General features: G+C 32.2%; 1 protein-coding gene across 1 annotated transcript; it reads right to left on the bottom strand.

The window, feature by feature from the left end:
* Positions 1-6850: 6850 nt before the first annotated feature.
* LOC100786819 (ethylene-responsive transcription factor-like protein At4g13040) lies at positions 6851-14617 on the bottom strand. The gene is given in 8 exon segments (XM_003552063.5): positions 6851-7301; positions 7385-7506; positions 8469-8611; positions 8613-8650; positions 10552-10636; positions 12836-12966; positions 13077-13209; positions 14275-14617. Coding segments are annotated over 7 exon segments (687 nt in total). The 5' UTR covers positions 13120-13209; positions 14275-14617; the 3' UTR covers positions 6851-7176.
* Positions 14618-19059: the final 4442 nt, after the last annotated feature.

Below are 19059 nucleotides of genomic sequence, written 5' to 3'. Positions count from 1 at the left end.
AAACATGCATCCCTATAATTGGGTTCCCTAACCCAACTATGGTATCAAACACTATTAACAAACAATAAACTCCCCTCACCTATTGATATCTCTCTGTTAGCTCTTCTCTGCGTCGCTCGAAGGTCTCTCACGTTCACATCCATTGGTTCGAACGCAAAGCTCTATATACCAAATCGAAGAAAATTTGGTATACATTTCAAGGACAAGGTTAATATCAACATTCGGGGTCAAATACCCATTCACATTATAAAGGGACTAAGGGGTGTTTTGGGGTCTACATCAAAGAGAAGTCATTTTGAAATTTCGATCACACCAATGTGATTGGGGTTCAACTAAGGTAACAAAAACAATATCAATTTTATAAAAGAATAACTTTTACAACATCTCATTTTCAAAGTTTTTTCAAAGGAAGTGTAAAAACATCCCATTATGGTACCCAATCAAAATAAATACCAAGAGAGGCTCAAAATAACTAGGAGAAGGCAAGGGAATCATGGTTACCTTGAAGAAACCACGAAAGAAGGTTGAAAGCTTCGTTCTCTACTGAATCCTCAAGGTGGATTTTGAATATTCCGCTCTAATTAAAACGTTCTCTTTGTATGGTGGTCTGAATGCAAGCAATGGTGGCTTGTGGCGGTCACTGGTGGTCGTGAATGGTAGAGGAGGGGGGTTGGGGTTTTGGGTGAGGGTTTGGAGAGAGTGAGAATTGAAAATCATATTTTTCACGTTGAAGAACATATTTATAATCTATAGATCTTGCTTAGCGAGCTCATTTCGCTAAGCAAATCTCCACTTTCAGCGCTGAGCGTGACATTTCACATTGAACAAATTACCTCCTCGGGTTGGAATTAAGCTTAATGTGCTTCTTTCACTTAGCAAATTTCCTCCTCGGGTTGGAATTGCGCTTAGCATGCTTCTTTGGCTAAGCGAGATATCCAAAGGTGTTTTTCTGCAAATCCCAACGATCAAAAAATGCATACTTGGGTTTCAAATCTATAGTCCAAATTTGAAAGCAATCCAACGATTAACGAGCCTAGGAATATAGTTTTATCGAAATAGGTTTTGGGTCAATCTCGGAATCACTCAATTCCGATACAATCAATTAAACCCCACATAATCTAACATCCATGTCATGCAGTTGCACAAGGATAATTCACACAACACTTCAACTTAATCCAAATCAATCAAGTAATTAAATAACACAACAAATGCATCAAACATCTATTTTCAGTTATCGAAATTTTAGGGCTTTACACCACACACACTTTGGTTACATTTGGTGCCACTTTTTGTTGTTAGATGAGCCCTGGATACCACCGATCCACATAGAGACACACGCTACGTATCACTTGTAGATCTTGGGTAGTGACTGCTCTGAGTATAGGATTATTTTCCCTTTTTGATGTATATTTGGGCTGGGTAGATTTCTATACTCAGTATTGTGATATTTTGTTGTATAAAACCTTTTGGTGATATTGTGTGATGTTTTGAGGAGGGGGGTGGTGATGAATATATATTTCTTGTTACAGATGTAATGATTTTAGTACACTTATGTTTAAACCTTCAGGGTCCCTAAGACTCAATATGAGTGTTTATTATTCCTTCTGGTTCTTTTCATCATTTAATTTTTGTACAATTTATTTCTTTATAATATGTACTTTATGATAGTGTTGCATAAGGATAGAAGAAAAATGAAAACAACTTTCAAAATGTTTATTTTTTTATGCATTTTGACAATACATTTTATTCATGAGCATTTAATTATATGTACACGTTTTAAGCAAGCGCAATAAATATATATATGTATATGTGTTTCTTCTTTTCCCAAAAAAAAAATATATTGAGATATTTTGTCAACTTAGAAATAGAAAGTAAAATTTAATGATGCATATTCCACAATATTTATTAATTTTAAAGGTATATTTCAGAAAAAGAAATTGAGGCGTTGCAAAGATCTAGGTTTGGATGTAGACAACTTGGATTTGGATGAAAACTTGGATCCAATCCAAGTTGGAGCGAATGAAACTACACCACTGCATTTGGATGACTCAAACATTATTAAAAAAATCATTAGTTAAATTGCATTTTCCCGACTAAGCAAATGCATTTTGTGGTATCTCATGTGAATCGAGAGGGTAATGCTTGTGGTGATAAGTTAGCAAATTTTGGATTCCAAAACTTGGGTTTTAGGTGGTGGGATGTTGTTCCTAATTTATGAGAGGTGTATTTTTCCATGATAGATGTGGATTGCCTAGCTTTAGGTTTCATCAATTAAGCTATTCGATGGGCCATGTGCCTTTACATATTCGTAACTTCTTTTCTATTTTGATACTATTCAATAGTTTATGGGCAAAGGATTGGTAGTTAATCTTGGTGCCAACCTAGTTGGGATGAAAATTACTACCTTGATGCTTTGTACTTTGCCACTTCATTAAAAAATGACGAAGGAGATGGAATTGGAAAATATGGAGTTAAATATCTCTTTAGCGGTTATGATTTTAAATTGCAAGATTGTTTGCTTTAGATGGATAAGTGTTTTGTAACTAGGAAAAGAGTTATTGTTTTGTTTCTAGGATGGGATTACATCTTACTAACTTGTTGTTTTGGAACTAGGAAAGGCTTTTAATATTTTGAAACTAGGATGGGAATGGAATTACAATTTTGTAACTAGATGGGGTTAGTATTTGATTACATATATGATTAGATATGGATATTGGATTTTTTTGTGTTCTTATGATGTTGAATTGAAGTTTAATTATGTCTTTTAAGTGTCATAATCTAATTTATTTTAGTTTATATGTGCACACACACACATATACAAGGCTTAATTAAGTTTTTCATACCTAGAATATAAGTTGTTTTTAGATTACTACCTAACATTTATTTTTTCAATTAAGTACCTGAAAAAAAAAATCAATTTCATTTTACTACCTTCAGTTAAGTGATGACGTGGCAGAAGAAGTCCCACGTCTTCACGCCTTGTCACGGACACCTCATTGCCATGTTAGTACCTTCAATGATATGGCAACAATGTGTTAGTGATAAGGCATGATGATGTGACACTCTGTCTGCCATGTCATCACTTAACGGAAAGGAATTAACGACATGTAGTAAAATGAACCTGAAATTTTTTTCAGGTAGGTATTTGACAAAAAATTAATTTTTAGGTAATAATATGAAAATAACCTATTTTTCCAAGTATGAAAAACTTATTTAAGTCAATCTGAAAAATAATTTTGTAGTTAACAAATTATAAGGAGGAGTCTTATCAAAATAGATAATTTAATTTCAGATAAAATGATAAATTTTACTATTTTATTGAAAATAAAAATAAAATTGATAATCGTAAATTTAAGTTGTGTTTAAAAGAAAATCTTATAAGTCAATAAGAAAAAATCGTTTCTCAAACACTTTTATTTGATCAAATATTTTTAAACTTGTCAAAAAACTAAAAATTAATTAAAATAACTTGATGAACATATGTAATTTACTTTTATATATACTTAAGAAACTTTATCCTATTTATTTTTTTAAGATAATTCCTCATTCAAAATAAGAAATATGTTAAATTAATAAGATATTTTTTATTGGTAGGAATAAAAAAATACTATTTGAAATTTACAATAACCCACCTATCAATTTATCATGTTTAATTAAATAAACTAGATTAATAAGATAATACTAAAAGTGAAATTCAAGAGTTAAGATGCGTATATCTGATATCTGGACAAAGCTAAAAGAGAACCCAATAAGATCAAATGGTGAGATATATACTTTGGGTTAGGGAAGGAAGAGTGAGAGAATGCATAACATGTTACATGTGTACATTGATCATAGACCTTAAAACTCCAATTACATATGGTTTAAATAAATTTTTCGTGTCATATATTAAATAAGTTTTTATACCTAAAAATATATCGTTTTCATATTACTACCTAAAAAATCATTTTTTTTGTCAAATACCTACCTGAAAAAAAAATTCAGTTTCATTTTACCGTTAATCGTCTTCCGTTAAATGATGACGTGACAAATAGAGTGTCACATCATCACACTCAATCACTGACACGCCAGTGCCTGCCACATCATTGAATGTGATGACTTGACAATGAGGTGTCCGTGACAAGGTGTAATGACATGATATTCCGTTTGTTACCTCATCGCTTAACGGAAGGTGACTAACGGTAGGTAGTAAAATGAAACTGAAAATTTTTCAGATACTTAGTTGAAAAAAAAAATAGGTAATAATCTAAAAAAGCCTATATTACAAGTATAAAAAACTTAATTAAGCTTGTATATAATTATATGTACATATATAGTTTCATAAATTTTATAGGATCTTATGATCCCCAATTTACGATCTTTACTCCCCTTTCTAATCCTAAGTAAAATCTCGATTTTTATTATCATGCTTACCATCGTCAAGGAACTCTGAATGAGTTTGTGAATTATATGCATCCTTGGTATTATAACTTAAATTCCATTTCCATACAAAGCGATGCGAGTAATAATATATAAGAACAAAGCATACAAGAATTAAAAAAGAAATAACTTACCTGATATCTCTATAATTTATACAATAACAGAAAGCTAGGAACATGGTTTACCAATGAATCCTTTCCTCGCAGAAAAGATGCAGATCCTGATATCTGTCTTGTGAATTTCAGTGTACCTGAGTTAAAAGGAAAGAATGATGCCTGTGTGAGATGAGAAGAGAGACCCACCTATATATTTATAAATCTAAATGTATTGTCTTATATTTACATGTCTTTTTCCACGGAGGCTAACACGAACCATTATCTTGTATGGCAAGATACAGAAATATCATCTTCAATAATATAAAACCAACAGGAACACCCACCTATATATTTATAAATCTAAGTACTCGTTTGGTTTTTAAGAATTTTTTTTTTCTAATGAGTCGCAAGGCTTCTTTATATACTTACATTTTTTAAAAGAGAATTTGCATTATTCTTAAATACTAGTATTTAAATATAATAAATTATATTTTTTTATTCAAAATATGATTCATCATATCAAATTATAGATGTAGCAATTATATGTCTTAATTCAAATATTTATTTTAATAATTTGTTCCTCAATTTCAAAGTTATTATCTCTTTAATTTATTCCAATCTAAAAAAATAAAATTCCCATTATTAAATATGAAGACATATCCCAACCTCATTGTTAATTAGGATAATATTCTTAATTATCAAATATTTTTCTAATTTTTCTATTAAATTTTACTAAAATTTAATAACATATAATCCAAAAAATTATTTTTCATAAGTTAGGAAAAGTTAGCTTTTGAAAACAAAAAAAAACTTTTAAAAAGCTTATTAAAAAATCAAAAAGCATATTATAATTATAATTATAATTATATATAAGCATCTTATATATATGTTTTTCTTCTTGCACAGTACAGTGACTGAAAATTGCTTTGAAGAAATACAGAAATTATTTTAGAAATAAATCATCGAATCAATAATTTATTTACTAAAAGTATGAGAAATTCTACAAAGAAACTACAGGTTTTCTTGAAAGTATAGGTTTACATCAAGACAAACATTGGAATCAAAAGATTTTCTTGTAAGTATAGGTCATACCACATTTCTAACTTTAAGTATCCAAAATCAATATTACAAAAACAAAATGCTGGAAAAATAAATGAAGATATCTTTCATAGGATACAAATTGTGTTTAAAACAGAGAAAGGTATTATGAGTTATTTGTCACCTCAAAATATCTACCAAACTCAAAAACTTTTATTCTATGATAGTGAATGTCAGATTTTAAAAGAGATAACAAGGAAAAAAAATATTAGGAATGAAGAAGAGTAAATTGATTATGTATGAAATGATTATGTATAAAAAAAACTATAATAGTACAACACCTATCAAAAAAAGATAACAAAAATCATTGGTTAGACATGTGCAAAAAAGGCCAAGAAAAAGAGTAAATTGTATAATTTTTAACTCTAGAAGAGAGGTAGAAGGAACACAAATGGGCTTGAGGATAAATTATTAAAAATGGATGATGGAAACCTTGACAAGACCAACAATCTCAAAGAACCTTTGCAAGAAATGGAAGGCCTAATGACTAGAGCAAAAACTAAAAGATTTAAAGAGGTTTTGCAAGATTTGGTCATGGAGGTTCAAGCTAAAGAAGATCCAACAAAATTTGAGTACAATACAAAGTTTGTCACATGCTTGCAACTTGAAGATAATATCAGTCCAATTTAAGTTTCTCATATATGTGGACTGGAGCTAAGTTTCTCATATATGTGGACCGGAGCTTCTTTGGACTGGTTACTTAGTTTGGGTTGAAGAAATAATTAAGATTTTTCCTATGAATTTTTGTATTTATTTTCATGTAATAAGTTTAGTTGACTCTTCATATCGTTCAAGTCAGTTATTATGTTTGTTAGGTTTTTCAAACTATTATATTGAATTAGTGGGATTTTATTTCTAGTTGAAATTTAATGACTAAATTTAATTCCTAGTGGGATATTTAGATTGAAGCATAGCTTTAAATAGAGAAACTTTTTGAGGCAATTTGTAACAATCAACTTATGACTTATCACTCACATTCTCATTTTTTATTAAGTATAACATCAATATCTCTACCATAAAAAAAAATTAAAATCAATTCTTAGATTTTAAATTCTTCATGACAATTCATTCCATTTTTGTGTTCATATCAGATCTCATAATAAATAATTCCCTTGAAATTATTGTTTTTAATCAAGTTCTATATGATGCATGCACCTAGAGGAATCAAACTATGGTGGTTGTTATATCAATTTACTTACTATATAAATAGCATATATGTATACATCAACTCACGTGTATAGTTATACCATCAAAAAAACAATTCAATTAACTGCTTTGGAAAAATTCATTTATTCCCACCGAGTGGAAGAAGAAATGGCTTTGCACTAGTTTGATGAACTGATAGAGTTCAACAGTTGGTAGCTGACACGTCTAACATTGGATGGACTCTTTATTGGGTTAAGGTATAGCAATTTGCATAAACTAAGGATAATCAATACTATCAAGATCTGACATAATGCCGCATTTTTCTACAATGAAAATGAATCTAGCATGATGTAGAGTTGAAGTGTTAGGACTAGAGGCTTTTCATCTTCACTCTTAGGCTATTCCAGAATCATAATTTTCAAGACACTGGTGTTTCCTGCTCTGCATCTTCAATCACTCCTTGCTTACTGTCCCAATCATCTTTGGGCAGTGGAAGAATATCATGACCATTATCTGGTCCGGGACTAAGCCTTCTCTTGTGTTCTACAAAAATGTGTGCAACTGTTAAAATTTGAGGAAAAAGAAATCTAGGAAGACATAGGAAATGGTTCAAAGAGAAAGATTACTTTTGCGTGTGATTGCCTGTCGAGTCATGGCCAAGAATTCATCCCATTTAAATTTGCTCAGTTCCCGCTTTTCATCCTCAGGAAGCTCAAAATTGGGCTCTCTCCCACACATGAAAGCAGCCCTACATATAAATAAAGAGATATATTCATGCTAAGGTCATGGTTGACATGATATAGTAAATGAGAACTTGACAATTACAGTGCCAAATCTCTCTCATTCTGCAATGGCAGGACACATTCTAGGTCTTACAGATTTTATAATCCTTTTCATCATGTCATTCAATTACTAACAATATTTTCTTTGAGTATTTTACCAGAGTTTTGTGGTAGCTAGCCTGCATAATGAACTTTGCCAGAGTAGAAAAGTTAATGCAAAATAAGTTATGTGGACCATATTCAAAGCATTACATGATCTTGCATAACAGTTTAATGATATACATGCATGAATAGAAAAATGTAAATGCATTCACCATGTAGAGCATGCCCACTCAAACGATTGTCAAAGTGGATAGAAAAATAAAATTAACATGAACCTACAACAACAACAACAACAACAAGTACTTACATATAGATCAATCAACACCACTGGAAACCATGCACATACATGAAATCAAAATAATATAAGATTATAAGTAGCTTCCATACTTTCTAAGAAATAAAATTAAAGACTTCTTCAAACAGTTTACCACTGGAACACTAATGCTCTTACTTCAAACCTAACTCAGAAGGAATAAAAATAATGTGCTCAAAATTCAAACTAGGCTTTTTCTTTTTCAGCTACAGAATTCAATTCAGTTTAATTGTGGTAACTAAAACTCCAAAAACATTATTATGAAGTGAAAATAAATCATATGTTAGGATATGGAAGAGAAAGGGAAAAAGGAACAGATAGTAAAAATGCATCGCTCCAAACTATACATAACATAAGACTGTTGGCACTCAAACAATGAAAACCGAACCAGGTATACTGGCAGCTTATCAATTACAACTGAAAGACTTGTATATTCTCACTATGATTTTTGAGGCATCAAAAGGGACTAATGTTAGTAATAATATTCTATAATTATCAAATTCAAAGTACTACCTGTCGTATAAGTGAGCAGCTTCTTCTTGTGACCCGACAGTCCCTAGGTGGATCTGTTTCTTGTCTACCTTTATTGCTGCCTGCCACTTCATATTTTTGAAGTAGACACCTCTCATTACGCATTGTTCTTGATTGTGCAAATTTCTTTCTTCTATGTCGCTTTCTGCGTTTAATAGGAGGTCCTGCTAAATGCAGGGCAAAAGAGGTAATACACAATACAGACATTAATAAAAAGGCCAGCAGAAAATTCAATGCCACCCTAAAAGAATGAGAAAAGTAAATAGAGTTATTTTGGTTGAGAAAATATTTTCTATTTGCATTTCTTGTTTTCAATAATAATTACAAAAATATCACTATGTTTTCACTTTATTTATTGTGTATTCAATGTTGTAATTATTATTAAAAACAAGAAATTAAAGCAGAAAATATTTTCTCAAATTAAATAGGCCCTAAATGTGTCTATCGAATTGAAATGTGCTCCAAATCAAACTAATGTCCATCATAACTTTTTAACGTTCAGTTTCTTTCTAGCAATTTAACCATGATGCACTACATGATAGCAAGGATCATGGACCATCCATGAAAATTACATTCATTGACATTTGATGCCATGTAAAATAGACATCCAAGGTCACATGCCAGCAGGTCATAACCCATAGCTTTAGTTGGTCACACATACTGAATATAAAGTACAGCATGTACATTGGAGGATTGATTACTCATTCTTTATTCCTGATTCTAATTATCAAGAGTTTCGTGTAAAATGATATACCAAAACAATGCATTTAAGCGAATATTCATTGTAACTACTAACTAATGAAATGATTAGACAATGGATCAATGAAGAAATTGTTGATGACCAATTAAATATGATTGAATAAGCATACTCAGATATTTACCTAGAATAGAATATACAGAAAATTTTGAACATATTTACCAATAACATCAAATTAGGTAGGCTTTTCCTCAAGATATATAATCATATTCGCAAGTGCACCAAATGTATCAAATAAGGAAAAAGAAGATACATGATACATTATGAAAACAATAGCACAAGTCTTTTTCGCTTAATCATGTGTAATATTTTTTTTTATACTTCAAATTTAGGAGGAGGGGATGGCGCCCCAATCCAAGGCAAGGAAAGCCTCTTGGCTTACATTTACCTCAGCAGGTTTTGTTATTTTAATCATGTGTAATCTATGAATACGGTTTTTAACCACCAAATGGGCCCTTCTCCATGTGTCATCTATGTATTGTATGAAAGTATAGTGCACAATACCATCCATAGATAAATTTGATCTATCAGCAAGCTCCCACAGATTAATTGGGTAAGCTGATTTGAACAGACCTGAACTGGTTCCATTATGACAAAGATTTTTACTTCATACCAAACTATGCTGTTACCCATTATTTTCATTTCATGTTAGTTTAATTATCATTATGTCAACTCTTTTTGGTGTATAATTCCTTTCAGGTTGTTAACTTTTTATGCAATTTTAGTCCATAAACTCATAAGTATGAAATTAACAGAATACATTATGTTAAACTAAAAAAATGATAAACAACTCAAGAAACAAATAAAAAAACCTAAAAGACAGTTGTTGTAATAGTATGTTTGGAAGTACATATTTTAGGCATTGATTTGATTTGATTTTGAAAATACAATTTTATCTAAGTAGATTAAAAAGAGTCAAATTTGTTAGGAATTGAATGTGTTTTGATTTTAGTTTCAATTGTTCAAGTTTGGCATTTTTGCCCTTATTAGTTAAGTCATTTAACTTATTTTAAGGGTAATAAAGTAAATTACTAATATAAAGTCAATGTAATTCATCTTTTATGTGTTCCAAACAAGAAGTTTGATTGGTAAATCAATTTAAATCCTATTCTTTTATAACGAGCTCCAAACATGAAAATTGATTTCTAATTCAAGACAATGAAAATCACATCAAATTATTTTGAATATAATAATTCCAAACATATCCTAGAGGAAATACTATCATTTTACTAGGTCGGCTTAGTCATTATAAACTAAACCAGACATAAACAGAAAACAGGAAAAAAATTAATCTGTTAAATGACAAACCTGTAATTTGTTGAATAAGCTGTTCTTTCGATGAGCTAGAACCAGAAGCATTTGATGATCCCGGTTCTTCTTGCACAGCATTATTCTGGTAAAAATAAAACAGTTTATTGTAAGTTCTTGGCTATCAAGGATTTAAATAACAGATAGGCTACCAAGGGCATAACTTTCTGATTTAGTCAACTTAGTAAGTATCTATTCGGAATTTAGAATCACATGTATTCCAGAAATGCTAATTCATCAACCTGTTGGTGGAAATCAATTTAAAATCTTCTTGATTCTAGCATATATAGATAGAGCCCCGTGGCATCAATTGATCTATGTAGCTACCCTACAAAATAGCATAAGGCCTGGTGGCAGTGGTGTTTGCTGTTGTTGATCCAAGCAAAAGCAGATCACAACACAAAAATAATTATCCTGGGGAGAAATGGGGATGCTAGATTCTTGATGCTAAAAGAAAGAGCAGAAAGACTATATCTTTCTTTTAGCCAATGGTTTTTCAGTCACAAGGAACATTGATTCTGCAAGCTACAGACATGTCCTAATCTTTCCTGAAAACCAGAGGAGTCTAGTTAGACTCAAATACCTTATTATTTTCAAACTCAGTGATATATTGGCCTACCATTTTATCCAATATGTAACAGTTGGGACCAGTAACTGCAACCTTATACCTTATTTTTTTTTTTATCAATGGTTTTGTTTATAAACAAAGAATTTACAAAGAAAAGGCGAGATGCAAATGCAAGAGGACAACCAATCCTCAAAAAAATACACCAAGAATGAAAGGAAACAAAAAAAAAAACTATGAACACGAAATATGTAATACAACATGTCAATCTCTATATATCTAACAAAGTCATTCCCAAAAAGGACCATTAGCAGGACACCACAAAAAAGTTAAGTGAACTAGCTGATCCCACATGAACTTAAGAGGCAACAATCAAACAGTTAAAACTGTAGCATTTCTTTCCAACTAGATACACCAAATAAATGCAAATTGAGAACAGTGCTAAAGCCTTTGAGAATCTCTATTGATTCCAAATCATCTAAAATTAACAGAGAGGAACTTCTTAAGAACCTTGGGGAAAACCCAAAAAACACCAAAAAAATTATTCCAGAGAAGTGAAACTGCAGACCAATGCAGAAACAATTGAAAACCATTTTCAGAATCAGTCAGCACATTACACAATAATTAGGAGACAAAGCATTTCGACGTCTTTGAATTTGAAGTAAATTGCTGGTAGATGAAGTGAGAAACTGGAAGATTTGAAGAAAATAAACCCGAGACATCAAGAGACCAATGATAAAAAAGATTCTAATCTATTCATCAGGTTGGAGAAGACACGGAAAGAAATATGTATGATGACCAATTTTACAACTTACTCTTCTCCAACAGATTTTTCATTCTTTTCCATTCCTTTTAGAATGTCACAGAATGCTGATTAAAATTCTAAAACAGTCAATTAAATCCAATGATAATTACTGAGTATGAATCTTTGAGCTTGGGTTTAGGCATGAACATTCTGAAATTTTTGACAGATAAAAGCAAGAATACTGAATCCAAATAGATAAAGCTTCTAGAAGCACTAGGACAAGAAGCAGACTTGTAAACTGTGCAGGAGTCTTTTATCTTCAAATGTACAGAAATTAAAATTAACACATTCCAAAAAAGGGGCAAATTTGAAGACATGATGAAATGTTACCACTCACCTTTTTGCTTTATTTTATAAACTTTATACAGATAAATTTGAATATATGGACCATCAAGATTGTCCAACTAATTAGCCAAAATGTCAGAGAAAAGAAAAAAGAAAGGGACTTAATTTTCTAACCACTTAGCTATTGGACATACGCATGCTGAAAAAATGAAGATAATAACACATAAAAATGAATGTTTATGATCAGAATAAATCATTATTTCAAAACTGTTACTCTTGATATCAAATTGAGTAACTCTCATTGGTTGAATTCTCAATTATTTAAACATTTTCAAAGGAAGATAGACAATGCCATAACTGATGTCATAGTCTCTTGCTAACCTTGTCTTTCAATTGAATTTTAAGCAATGTAACAAAAATAAAATAAAGTAAAAGTTCATTATCATTTTCAAGAATAAATGTTTGAATGATTCTGCTATGTAGTTCATTGATATGGAATGCTGAATACTAAAAGATTCCCTAAACAGATACCAAGACCAAAAACCTCAGAAGTACCATTATAGGAAAAATAAATGAAGCTTCAAAAAAGCATGTATATAATTATTTATCACTATTAATCTTGTTCATACACTGTCTGGGTTGCTTGCATCATCGGAAAGCCCAGGCTGTTCACTCTTAGTTTTAGCTTGCTGGTTTGAATTTTCAAAACCAGATAGATTCTCACAATATAGAGGAAGTGGTGTGACAAAGGAACTGTTTCCTGAAATAGGAAAATTTATAGGAAAACAATGTCAGTTAAGATTAAGATACAATTCACATCAATATTCTCCATAACAATTGATAGAAACATGTTTACCGAATACCATTTACCTGAGCACAGTCCCAAAAGTCTGCGCCTTCTCAAACTTACCATTGTTAGTTCAAGTTTTCTTACCAAGTCATCAAAGCAGTGATTAACTTCCTATAATACCAACTTTTTCCTTCAATTTAGTAGGAAGAGTACCTACAAATAGAATAGTTTCAGAAGATGAGAATGACAAGTTGGACCTATAACTATAAGGGAAGAAGAAAGTTCAAAAATCAGTTCCATATTGTGAAACCGAATAATGCCATGTCAGATATCCAAATATTTACTTACTATCAAGTCTACAAGAAAACAATTTGCAGCCATTGAGTAAAAGACAAAAGGTGTCTTAGAAGGATGCACATGACTATTTATGCTACAAGAGGAAATGATCTCTTCCTAGTTCTGGGACCAGAAATAAATAGATAATCATCAGAAGTTATCAGTAAAGAAGGAAAACACTGATTACACAATCAGAACTAGATCCCAACAATACAAGATTTAGCTAATCATCCTGCTTTTGACTTTTATGCAGTGCAAACAAAGCGATCCTGCTCTTCATACTAGGACCACCTTAGCCAAACTCATCCATAAACATACACAAATGCAGAGAAACCTTGATCATGGTACAATTTCAACCACTTTTTGCCGACAACAAACCTTGGTAAACAATTGTTCAAATCAGCAATCCAATTTGATCATAACAAAGTATCAACAACCCCTTCAAAGCTGAAAGATGATAAACTATTTTCAAAGGGAAAAAAAACATTTTTTTTAAACAAAGTTGATAATATCATGGTTTTCATAAGGAAATCCCCTACAACATTAAATGGAATCCAATTTTGGAAACAAAAATCACGCAAATAGGCCAAGTCTTTCTCCTTGGGTTAAAGTCAACCCCATCAACCTACCACCTTTCTTGGAAGGGGGTGGTGACAAAGAAGACAAACCCATTTGACCACACACAACACAAACCAAACAAACACATTTCACAAGAAAATTCAAGACACCCAGAAAAGCCAACAAGAGAAAGACCAAGTCTTTAGCCTCTAGACCAGTCAACTCAAAATGCCCAAGACCAGAAATCTCATCATCACACACCAAAGAGGAAAAAGAGCAGGACTCTCCAGAAAGACATAAACAAAACAGACAAAAAAAAAGGCGGGGGGGGGGGGGGGGGGGCTAGAAAGAGGAAGAACAAGCCATTGTTGTTGACAAATATACCTGAAAAGGGTAGCAACACAGAAGAGAGAAGGGGTGAGAAATCTGAGGGAAAAGGCAAGAGAAGGGGAATTATGTGAATTTTGGGGAATACAAGGTGGTGAGTGTGGTATGAGATAATGTGTGTTGTGTTGTGGCTCATGCATCTACCACCTTTTGTTTTTGTTTTTGTTTTTATTTTTCTCCCTCTTTCTTGTGATGTGTGTGTCTTGTGTGTGTATAAAGGAGAGAAAGAAAGGGTGGTGGAAGGAAGGGGTGGTAAGGTATAATGGTATGATGGTTGTGGACAGAGAAAGTCTTTGTAGAGAGAGAAAGAGAGGGTTGAAAAATTAGAATAAGAACGTAACTACTAGCTGCTGAGTACTTTAATAAGCGTTCAATGTCAATGCTGCCCTTAAAGAGCCAACAAATACCACTGAGGTTAGTTACGTTTGAGACATTGCTGCTTTCCCATATTGCCCTCACACTTATGACCTATTACTATTATTGTACAATCAGTTCACTGTGCTTGTACTGTAGTGGCTGTTTTTTTTGGTGTTTTTGCGGACTTTACTCCACCTTAACGAGTAAAACTCATCCACTAGTCAATGATAATCAAAATTCAAAACTCACCACACCGTTAACAAAACAAAAAACAAATAAATGTTGGAGAAGAATGTGGAATTATCCAAAGGTCTAGATTAATTGATTGAATAAGATGTATAAATAGTTATAAATTTAGAATATTTATCCTCAATTTCTTTTTATAAAAAAATTGAATTATAAATGAAATTGAATCTAAATCTCTTAAGAAAATTAAACATTATGTTCAAGCCTTCCAAATAAGAAAAAAATATATAATTTGGAAAAGACACCTCATCAAATCTAATCAATAAATTTTTTTTTAATAAATACTAGTTATTAATAAAGGTGACAGATATTTCATACTTATAATATGGTTGATTATTTGAAAAATTCAGCATTTATTTTCTCATTATTTTTTATATTTTTATGATAAAAAATAAGAAAGTTTTAACAAATGTAAGGCATACTATAAAATGTGAAAATACATGTTTGTATTGTTATATAATTATTAAAGGAAAGAGGGAAAGTAATACCGGAGTAGAGGGATTAAAATATTTGTAATATTTGTATGTTGTGTCGTAGGGATTAGATTATTATGGGCATGATTTTTATGCTCGTATACCAGAATTAGATACCCAACAGTTTATATATAATATTTGTATAATTCCTTTCAGTTATACACGAAACATATTCCACCAAATCTATTTATAGTATCTGCAGAGCACCAATCTTGGTGACAGACATAACCCAAACCTAGCTTCCGCAATCACAAGAAACCAATGGTTGGCAACAAAGAAGTCATGGATCAAAATTCACTCACATTATAGGCAGTGACGAATCTAAAACTCTAAAAATTAATAGGTGCAAATTATAAAAAAAAAAATTAATGTGTTTAATTATATAAATACAAATAAAATAAAATATAAAAATATAAAATTTTATTTACAAATTTAATAAATTTTAAAAAATGAATAAATATAAGTGCACACCCTCACATTACTTACATGACTGTAGGTCCATGTTGCAAAGCTCGTTCAACTCCTTGAACCACACAACTATGGACAGTGGAGTCGAGCCTTGCACATCAGCCTTAGTGCAAAGAATAAGATTGGACTAATTGACAGATCCATCATCCACAGACAAAGTCTTCCATTCCTGGCAACGGTGCAATGACATGGTGCTATCCTGGATATTAAATTCAGTAAGTCCAGAGAGATCGCTTCTAGTGTCATATTCATGGACGCATTAAAAACCGTATGGGAAGATCTTTCTGATGGATTTTCACAAGCCAAAGAATCAAGGATTTACCAAATCCAGCAAGAAATTGTTGAACACCAACAAGGAACAAATTCAATCTCAATCTACTACAACAGAAAGAAAGCTTTATGAGATGAATTATTGGCCTCTTATCAGGAACCATTCACCTGCACATGCGGTGGACTAGAGAAATTCAGTGAATGGGTGGAAAAGGTGAAACTTATGCAATTCCTTATGGGATTAAATAAAAATTATGCTACAGTGAGGAGCAACGCATACTAATGACGAAACCATTGACAGATATTCAACAAGCCTGTTCCATGGCTTTACAACATAAACGACAACTCGATGTCACTACATGACAAAAAGACAGCACTAACAATTTTCATGTTATGGTTGTAATTCAGGAAAGCAGAACAGCCAAGGGCAACGACACATGAAAGAATTCTTTCTTGCGCACTATTCTTTCATTGTGATATTTGGAGACTTCAAAAAATAGATTCTCACACTAGAGAAAAATATTTCCTCACTATGTTGATGATTTTTCCGAGTTTACATGGGTTTATCTTATGATTTTTAAATTTGGAGCTTGATCTTTATTGCAATGATATTTTCTCATGGGTCAAAACTCTATTTAATTGTGGGGTTAAAACCTTCCGTTCAGACAATGGGCCTGAATTCCTATCTATGGAATCATATTTCATTGATCATGAGCTAATTTTCCATCATACTTGCCCTTACCCTCCTCAACAAAATAGAGTTGTTGAAAGAAAATATTGTCATATTTTGAATGTTGCATGAGCACTTCGTTTCCAAGCAAATTTGCCTCTAAAATATTGGAGAAAAAGCATGCAAACAACTTGTTATCTCATCAACCGATTACCAACACCATTGTTGTCTCTCAAGACTCCTTAGGAACTCCTCCATGGTGCACCACCATCTCTCACTTTTGATTGTCTTTGTTATGCGACTAACCTCAACCCTGAGCAAAAAATTTTGATGCTCATGCAAATGTGTCTTTATTGGCTACCTCCAAGGACAAAAAGGCTACAAAGTGCTTAACCTTGAATTTCATCGGACTTTTTCTTCACATGATATTGTCTTTCATGAAACATCATTTCTTTTCTCTCATGAACCACCAAAAACCCAAGATGACCAAATTTTGTTACCTAACCCCTCTATTCACAACCCAAACACAAAATCCAACCTACCCACTTTTGACCATCACATAGAACCTTCACCACTCACCCAACAGATCTCTCCACTACCTACAAAAGGATTCCAATAATAGAACCGAGACCACATCTTCTTTTCCCAGTAACAGTACCGATACATCTGACAACCATTATCCCCAACCATCCTTGTTAATACACCATACGCACTTGCACTACGTCGTTCAACCTGCCCCACAAAGCCTTCATCCAACCTCTGAGACTTTCACATTTACCATGACGCACTGCTTACTCTTAAGCCAATCCCCTCCTCACCTACGCTCAACACACAACATTTGTTGCACAGGTATGTATCCTATTCACAACTGGCTACATCTTATGAGAAGTTTGCTCATAATATTTCCCTTTAGGTTGAGCCTACATCCTGGGAGGAAGCTTGTACAAATCCCAAATGGGTTATTGCTATGCAATATGAAATCCAAGCTTTTGAAGACAACCACACATGGATCATGATTCCTCTCCTTGTTGGTCATTCTCCTATTGGTTGAAAATGGGTATACAAAATTAAATACTACTCTGATGGATCCATTGAACGTTATAAAGTCCGACCTGTTTCCAAAAGCTTCACACAATGAACAGGTATAGATTACAAGGAGACTTTTGCTCTTGTTGCAGAACTCATTATTGTTTGTTGTCTCTTGGTTGTTGTTGTTGTTCGAAATTGGCATCTCCACCAAATGGATGTCCAAAATGCCTTCTTCTATGGTTACCTTCTTGAGGAGGTTTATATGCAAATCCCACCTAGTTTTCGTCGAGAAAGGGAGAAGCTTGTGTGTCGACTTAATAAGTCCCTTTTACGGAAGCAAGCATCTCGAAGCTAGTTTCTTAAATTTTTTTCATCTTTTGCTTAAATTGGTTTCCAACAGTCAAAAGTTGATTACTCCTTATTTGTCAAAAGTGATGGTACATCTTACACCACTACCTTAATTTATGTTGATGACATGATCATTATAGGAAATGACGAGACAACCATCCATGACCTCAAACAATTCCTCGACAATTGTTTCAAAATCCAAGACCTCGGTCCATTAAAATACTTCTTGGGCGTTGAAGTTTCTCAAACCAAAGTAGGCATCTCCATATGCCAAACATGATATATTTGAACCTATTAGAAAAGGTTGGTTTACTTGCTGCTAAACTAACAAAATTCCCAATGGAGCAAACTTTGAAACTCAATCTAGAAGATGATGAAGTCCTCAATTACCCAACACGTTATCGAATAGGTAAGTTGATTTATCTCACAATCATGTGACCATAAATCACATTTGGAGTTATCATCTTAGCCAATTCATGCAAGTCCTAAGAAAACCCCATCTTGATGGTTTCATACATCTCCTTCATTATTTAAAGAGTGCACTAGGACAACGGCTCATTTTCCCTTCTTATGGGTCATTAAATTCACAGGTTATTATGATGTTGATTGGGCTGAATGTCAATCAACACGAAGGTCAGTAACGGTTTATTATTAGTAAATATTTGTTTTATAATTTAAAATTTATAAATATATATTATTTATATTAATTCTATTTTATAAAATAAAATATTTATTTTAGAAATTGTTACTAAAATTAGATTTTCTATCTTTCTAAGATTTTTATTTTAATGAGTCAACCGTTGTTACGTTTGTTTTGACACATGTAAGTTGGTTTTGGTTTCCAACGTCATATTTTCAACAAACATATTTTGTTGTTACATAAGAGGATTTGTTCCTATATATATTTCTTCCTTCCTTTCT

The sequence above is a fragment of the Glycine max genome, chromosome 18 (genome assembly GCF_000004515.6).
Source record: "Glycine max cultivar Williams 82 chromosome 18, Glycine_max_v4.0, whole genome shotgun sequence".
In the NCBI taxonomy this organism is placed as follows: Eukaryota; Viridiplantae; Streptophyta; class Magnoliopsida; order Fabales; family Fabaceae; genus Glycine; species Glycine max.
This window is presented reverse-complemented; position numbering and strand designations above follow the sequence as displayed.